This window comes from Narcine bancroftii, chromosome 2, assembly GCF_036971445.1.
Source record: "Narcine bancroftii isolate sNarBan1 chromosome 2, sNarBan1.hap1, whole genome shotgun sequence".
Classification (NCBI taxonomy): Eukaryota; Metazoa; Chordata; class Chondrichthyes; order Torpediniformes; family Narcinidae; genus Narcine; species Narcine bancroftii.
Window position 1 is genome coordinate 155005946 of NC_091470.1, and position 8466 is coordinate 155014411.

General features: G+C 44.6%; 1 protein-coding gene across 2 annotated transcripts in view; it reads right to left on the reverse strand.

The window, feature by feature from the left end:
• Window positions 1–4532, reverse strand: part of LOC138754428 (tumor necrosis factor receptor superfamily member 1B-like) — a 55050-nt gene extending 50518 nt beyond the window's left edge. The window contains exon 1 of one of the 2 annotated variants that reach the window (XM_069918690.1): window positions 4048–4532. In XM_069918690.1, the coding sequence (XP_069774791.1) occupies window positions 4048–4110 (63 nt within the window). In that variant the 5' untranslated portion in view covers window positions 4111–4532. The remainder of the gene's footprint in view (window positions 1–4047) is intronic. The other variant, XM_069918689.1, reaches the window with a different exon arrangement.
• Between the last annotated feature and the right edge of the window lie 3934 nt (window positions 4533–8466).

An 8466-nucleotide genomic window follows, 5' to 3' on the forward strand; every position in this document is an offset into this window, starting at 1 on the left:
CCATGACAGAGGTGCACCAAAGAAGAGGTACAAGGACTGCCTAAAGAAATCTCTTGGTGCCTGCCACATTGACCACCGCCAGTGGGCTGATATCGCCTCGAACCGTGCATCTTGGCGCCTCACAGTTCGGCGGGCAGCAACCTCCTTTGAAGAAGCCCGCAGAGCCCACCTCACTGACAAAAGACAAAGGAGGAAAAACCCAACACCCAACCCCAACCAACCAATTTTCCCCTGCAACTGTGCCTGCCTGTCCCGCATCGGACTTGTCAGCCACAAACGAGCCTGCAGCTGACGTGGATATTTACCCCCTCCATAAATCTTCGTCCACGAAGCCAAGCCAAAGAAGAAAGAAAGAAGTATTATATATCTCCATATGTGTACTGTCTGGTTGTGCACCTGCATGTTTTGCACTGAGGACTAGAGAATACCGTTCCATCAAGTTATACTTTTCAATCAGATAATAATAAATGACTTAAATTACCATGTTTAAAAGACATTTGGACAGATACATGGATTGGAAAAGTTTGGAGAGATATGGGGTGAATGTGTAAGACAGGTAACTGGGCTGAGTGGCCTGTTATCATGGCTATAACACTATAAATGAAAGCCCTTTTCTTGCAGATAGTAGGCGTCTCTAACAAGACCAGCAGTTGCAGCCCATCTCGCTGTATCAAACCACAAAGAGAATATTTGCATATTGAAAATTCCAGTTCAGCATCACCATATGTCTCAAAATGTACTTAAATATTGTGTTCCCATCTCTTTGTTCACCCCCCCCCCCCCCCCTCAGTCAGCAAGGCCGATATCTGGAACAACTAAATATCTGATCTTCCTGTAAATACTCTTTAAGATAATATCCAAAACACATTACATGGATAGGAAGGGCTGAGAAGGATTTGGAGCCTATGCAGGCAAATGGGACCAGCCAAGATCCTCAATTTGGTCGGCACAGATGAGTTGAGCTTATTGTAGAGTTTATGAAATAGTGGCCGAGAGACCGTATACCTACGTGCATTGTTGAGATGGAAGTAAAGGGTTAGTACCAATGTTCCCTCGAATTTTTAGTAGTCAATGTGCACAAAAATCTTATGTTTTCCTACGACAAAAGTATGTGGATAGTGAATGCTTGTGCAAATGTAAACATGAAATTGTTTCAAGATAATTTTGGCAAAGCCTATCTCTCATAGTGAATAAAACTGTATTGGCATGTTTTAATATACTGCAAGTATGATTAACTATTTGTTTAACTGATGAACTAGTTAACAGAAACAGGTAACTGAGAGATTATTTTCAATAAATATAATTATTAACTACTACATTATTTTAGGTAACTAACCTATTCTGCGCATGTTAATTTCCTTTGTGTGCTGGTTGCTTAGAGGGAACAGTGGTTAATACCTTCAAGTCCATGACCATCCACATTTTAGAGGAGCTCTCTTGGAGCCAGCACTTTGAGGCAACCATAAAAGGGCACAAATGCCTATCCTCTCTAAAATGTCTGAGGAGATTTGGCATGACGTCAAGTCTATTTTCAAAAAATATCCTGATTTATTACAGGCTGTAACAGAACCTTAAGTGCAAAGGAATGCAGAAGGCTGCAAAAGGTAGCAAACCGAGTCACATCCATCACAGGCATTGACTTCCCATCCATTGAAGACATTCATGTCAAGCATTCTCTCAAGAAGGCAGCCAACATCATAAAGGATCTCCATCACCCTGTCATAATCTCTTCTTGCAGCAACTCCTTTCAGGCAGAAGGTCCTGTACCTCTAGGCTCAAGAACAGTTTTTATTTCCCCAATAGAAATCAGGATCTTGAACTTCCCCAAAATACTCTAGCCCTAAATTACTCCAGGACCACCAATTCATTCGTTTGTACTATTGAAACATCATGATTCTTGCAACTATCTGCAGATATTTATTTATCTTTCCTTTTAAAATTGTATTAACTTATTTTCTGTATAATAGAGCAATATGGTAATTTAATTTATACATCTGTGATAAATGTATCTTACATTCCTGTGAGACTGCAGGAAATAAGAATTTTGGTGCATCTGTACTTTGTACTTCTATGAAAATATATTATACAACAGTTCAACACCACCAACCAGAGACAATTAGGCATTAAAATGAAATGCTCATCTTGCTAATTAAACTCACACTCGGAATAAAACAAATAAAAACAGCAAACTCCATATTGGGTTAGGGTAGGATATAATGCAGGTGGCATTAAGTTCTCTGCCAAACAGGGTGCGGCATAAGGACAAGGTATGGTACTGACAGTATACAGGAGAGAATGCAGTACAGACAGTATACAGGGTACAGCATAGATGCTGTACAGGACAGGGTACAGCATAGATGTCTTACAGGAGCTGCAGTATCGGCAGTATACAAGAGAGAATGCAGTGCACTACAAACAGTATACAGGGAACAGCATAGAAGAACAGAGTATAGCACAGACAACATACAGAGCAGGTCAACAAAGAACATTGCAGACCGGGTAGGGGCAAAAGAACAGCAGCATCGATACTTACAGCAAAGGTACAACATAGATAGTGTACAGAACAGACTGCATTTCAAACAAGGTTCAATGCGGACAGTGTTCAGAACAGCACAGACAGCATAACACATGGTACAGTTCACATAGTGCACAGCATAGGCAATGTACAGGGTAGGATACAGTGCAGATAGGACAGATTGTATACAGGCCAATGTTTATCTTTCTTTGGCTTGGCTTCGCGGACGAAGATTTAAGGAGGGGGTAAATGTCCACGTCAGCTGCAGGCTCGTTTGTGGCTGACAAGTCCGATGCGGGACAGGCAGACACGGTTGCAGCGGATGCAGGGGAAAATTGGTTGGTTGGGGTTGGGTGTTGGGTTTTTCCTCCTTTGCCTTTTGTCAGTGAGGTGGGCTCTGCGGTCTTCTTCAAAGGAGGTTGCTGCCCGCCAAACTGTGAGGCGCCAAGATGCACGGTTTGAGGCGACATCAGCCCACTGGCGGTGGTCAATGTGGCAGGCACCAAGAGACTTCTTTAGGCAGTCCTTGTACCTTTTCTTTGGTGCACCTCTGTCACAGTGGCCAGTGGAGAGCTCGCCATATAACACGATCTTGGGAAGGCGATGGTCCTCCATTCTGGAGACGTGACCCACCCAGCGCAGCTGGATCTTCAGCAGCGTGGACTCGATGCTGTCGACGTCTGCCATCTCGAGTACTTCGACGTTAGGGATGAAAGCGCTCCAATGAATGTTGAGGATGGAGCGGAGACAACGCTGGTGGAAGCGTTCTAGGAGACGTAGGTGATGCCGGTAGAGGACCCATGATTCGGAGCCGAACAGGAGTGTGGGTATTACACATATATCTATACTGTTTTCCTCATCTTCATATTTTTATATCAGTTTTACTCATCTCTCACAATCCTCACTTTTCTTTTAGATGAGTGTTACTCATTTCTCACAATCCTCACTTTTCTTTTAGATCAGTGTTACAGTGCAGTCAATGCACAGGTAGGATATAGTGTAAACAGTTCAGAATACAGTGCCCACAATGTACTGGACGGTGTACAGTGTAGAATGTACAGGAGAGCAAACAGGACGAGAGGCTGTGCTGTCAGTATGCAGGACAGACGACAGCAGACACCACAGGACGCCTGATTTAATACACTGACCAGGAACATCATGTGTATATTGGTCAAGATACAGTGCAGGAAGAGGACATCACTGTTAACCATATACGACATCAGCTCTTACGCGAAAACATTCCTTGATGCAACATCCTGATGTCAAAGCATTTCATTCCCCCCCCCACCCCATCCGCTGATTTTTTTCAGTCTGTGTCAAAACAATTTAATCATGTAATATTTCTGAAGTTTTCAAAAGACCGTTCTCTGAGTCTTTCACTCTTTCTCTCCCTCTCTCTCTTAAATGTTCTCGTTAATTGGCTTGTCTGTCTAATTTCACCATCTTAACTTTATTCCTGCTACCTCGACCCCGCTGTTCGCTCTCCCCTCCCCCCCCTACATTCGCTGCCAACTTCGCTCAAAGACACCTACCTGGTGAGCTGCGACCCCGGCCAGCGCTGCCGCCAACAGGCAGAGAAGGTGTCGGAAGATCATGTTCGTCCAGAGAAGAAGGGGCCGTGGACGGCACCGGGGGCGCTGGGATGCTGGGTTCGAGTGGCGCTGGCAGCGCGGAACTGTTCGCTCTGCTCGGAAATCCAACGTCAAATGACTCAGTGTTGGGTGACGCCGCTGAAAGGAAGCAGAGCCCGAGGGGAACTGGAAACCCCTGCGGGACCCAGGACTGCAAGCAGGGAACTGCGGCTGCTGGGATCCGAAGCCCACTGCAGCCTCCGTGCCTGTGGGAGACGTTTTCGAGCCGAGATTCTTGACTGCGTGACCCGCTGAGTTCCCCCTGCAGATTGTTTTTCACTACCGGAGGTGCTGGAATCTGGTGGGAGAAAAAAAATTAGAATTGCTGCATCCAGTCGTGGTCTGTAAAGAATGGGCGCAGCTCGGCTCCGCCCGCAATCGAGCGGATCTCCCAGTGGCAATCCCCACTTCAGTTCCCTGCCCCATTCGCTTGCTGACATGTCTGTCCATGGTCCCTTGCACTGCCAGACAGAGACCATCTGCACATTGCAGGAACGCCTCATCTTCATGTCTGGGGACCCTCCAACAGGATGGCATTAACAGCGACTTCTCCAGTTTCAGTTAACCCCCACCTTGTCACCTTTCCCCCAGATCCCAGAAATCAATTCTCTCCTCTCATCATATCCAATTAACGCTTTTTGCGGGTCTGGATTCCTCCCCCAGCTTTAGTCTTTATGCTGACGTGTTCCTGCTTATTCCGAAAAGTTGGGCTCAGCCTGAAACGTCGGAAACTTCTATGGACGCTGTGAGACCAGCTGAGATCCTCCAGCATTTCTGTGTGCTTTTACTACAATCACAGCGTCTTCAAACTTTCGAACATGAGTTGCTTAATACTTCAGTGGATCAGGCAGAGTCTGTGGGTGGAGGGAGTGGGGAATTGAAGAGGCCACGTTTCAGGAAGAGACCAGCTGGTTGCTGCCCTCCACCGCCATGGAGTCACCCAATGCAACCGTGCTCTCCCAGGTTAGGTTCCTGCAATAAGCAGAAAGTAACAGAGCAAAGAAAAACAGGATCTGCAGCAGTTTCTTTCAGAACAATTCAAGGACACTCTAGCAAGCCCAGGGTCAGCTAATAAGTTACTCCAGGACCATCAAGGATACCCACCACAAGCCAGGCCGCTTGGAATGACCCCAGGTTAGCCACACAGTCCAGGTCACACATCCAGGGGATACCCAGCATGACTTGGAACTGGGGACACAAGAGACCGACGGTGAAAATAACAGTCATTATTTATTGTCATATACATTGTACAATGTACATTTGTAGCAAAAATTTAACTTGCAACTAACTAGCTACTTAGTAAAAGAAAAACTAAAATAGTATACATTAAATTAGCGTACAGAAATAGATAAAATAAAAATATTTGAAGTTACCGTCGTACAAGAAAAAAATGGTATTCTAACAGTGCCTTTTTGTGGTACTGAGGTAATTTATGGTTAGTGTAAAAGATCCTGGGGAAAATAAAAGCTGTCCTTGAACCTAGGCAAAAAAGGGATTTGAATACATCAGATGGAGCAGGAGAGCAGAGAGAATGATGAAGGTGAAGAGAGCTGCTGAAAGAGGTAGGTAAGCCATACAAGGGAGCATGGCAACTTGATGGGAACAGTGGAGGAAGGGATAGGGTGGGAATGTAGAGAAGAGCAAAGGAACCAGGTAACAAGGGGTCTGGTCTTCAGCCTTCTCTATCTTCTTCCCAAAGGTAGCATTTGAGAAGGGGTTGTGACCAGAGTAATGAGGGTTCTTAACGCTGCCTGATTTAGGAAGCGCCTCAGTGGATGAGAGGTCAGAGCCTGTGATGGACTTGGCTAAGTTTGCCACCTTCTGCAGCCTTCAGCATTCCTGGGCACCTGAATTCCCCAAACCAGCTCTGATGCAACCAGATAGTATACTTTCCTCCTGTGCAAGTTTGATAAGAGTATTCGACAACATGCAAAATCTCCTCAAATTTCTTAAAAAGTAGCAGCCTTCTTCACGGTTGACTCGATGTGCTGGTACCAGGAGAGGTCTTCCGATATACAGACACTCAGGATCTTGAAGGTACCAACCCTCTCCACCTCTGTCCCATCAATGTTCCTCTGCCTCCACATCCTAAAATCCACCACAAGCTCTTGTTCTTCAGGATGTTGAAAGCAAGATCACCATTCTGGCATCACCCAACCAGAAATCGAGAGCAAAATGAATCTATTTGTTGCAGGAGATCATTGAGTCAGCGATATAGATGAGGGGAAATGGACAGTCAATGCTTTGGATCAAAATCCTGCTTTAGGACTGAGAAGGGAAAAGGAATCGTGGCATGTTAAAGTAATAGGGAGGGATCTGTGGGTGATAGAGAGGCTTAGACGTGGAGTAGAGTAGGGAGACAGTGATAGATGGAAGACAAAAAAAGGGGTTTGGATACATAAGATGAAGTCAGGAGGGGAGGGTGAAGGTGGAGACCATTGCTAAAGGAGATAGATGAGGCCATAAAAGGGAGGATGACAACCTGATGGGAACAATGGAGGAAGGGATATGGTGGGAGGGGTGTATGTAGGAATATGGGGAAGAGCACAGGAACCAGGTACAAGGGGCTGAGGTGGTACTGGAGATATTTGCTCATAATTGCAATTCACAATATCTCAGAATATGTAGTTCTCCATGCTGCATGCAAGGTCTAGGCAAGTTCATGCTATGACTGATACCTGATAACAGCAAGGAACATTCACAGCTCACAAGCACCAGGCTTTGACCACTTCCAACGGTAGACCTCACCGCCTACTTCTGCTGTCACTGAGTACCCCAGATTTAACATTCTGGAGTTACCATTGACCAGATTTGTAAGTTCTCACACAACATACTATCCCTGCAATTTTATCAATGAAATCCTGGAACTTCCTGCTCAACTGTACCCCTGCAAAGTCTTCAGTAAAAGGAATGAAGTGGTTGGTGAAGGCAGCTCCCAAATACCTTTCCAAGGGAAATTGGGGATGAGGAATAAATGCAGAGTCAGCCTCAGCTCCCTCTTCCCAAAAGGTTTCCCTCACTCACCCCATTTCTGTTTCTTTCTGTGATGGCACTCCTTAGCTACATAAGGTCAGTTGTGCCCTTCAAAGTGAGGAATTGATGAAATGCTGTGGATCATGCCAAAATTAATTATTTAAAGATGCTTGATTTCAGTTTGTAGCTCCTTCCTTAATGAGACAAAATGTTCCAAAGCATCAGACAAGTAGGCAATTCCTGCTTCCTAATCTCCCAGTTTTTCAGAAGGCAGGCAGGACAAGAACAGGGCCGCCTAACACAGGCTCAGGCATCACCCCATTAAATCTGCATTGAAGGGAGCATGATGGGAGAAGTGGATCAGATCAGAATTTACATGTTTCCAAAGTGAAGTAGACCACAATGGTATCCGGTTTGATGTGATCCACCATAATCTGGCAAATTCTGGCACTGATGGATACACTCCAGCACAGGGGAGTTTAACAAAGGCAGTAGTTGTTAACTGTTGGCAGACATTTCATCCTGACTCATTAGAAGAAATAGCACCTCTTTAATCTTCAACTGTTTCTCAAATCATTCTGTGATCAGCTTTCATAAATTACGAGTCTTGATATTAGACCATGTCAGATCAAAACAGTTGTGAGTGAGATGTTAAGTGTAACCAGAACATACTAATCTCTAATTCAACCACTCATTAAAATCCTGATGAAAGAAATAGAAAGTTGGTTCATGATGTCTTGCAGCTGGAGGGAGGTGACAGCAATTGTAGAGGTCTCCAAAGTGCTCATTCCAGTGTGCAGGACTTCCTCTCTGTTCTTGATCATTTCACCTCTGATTTGGAGCTTGGCACATGCAAGCATCATCTAAAGTTTGGCTACAGAGACCTTGATTCCCATTAACTCTGCAGATGGCCTCCACTCTGGTAGGAAGATAAAGATAATGCATTGCAAAGGAGTAAAAAAAATTGAATAAAGTGTTGGGACGATGGTGTAGCCTTGATACCATTCTGCACTGAGATTGGGTCCGTTATGCACCCATTGGTTAAAACCATGGCCTCATACCATCATTTGGCATACATAAAATTGGGAATTATTCCTGTAGACAACTGAATTTTTAGTCCCTACTTATTGATAGAGATAGATAACAAACAAATATTGAGCTCTACACATTTATGTTGGAGTTGCAGTATGGTAAAGATCATTTTCATTGAGTCTCTTCAGGATGGAATGCACATTATGATCTAGGGAGCAGCTGTTCAGCCACTGGGAGGAGGTAGGCTTTTCCAAAAATAAATTTTATTCACAATAAAAATTATGTACAAAGGAAAATGGCAAAAATTATTGCATT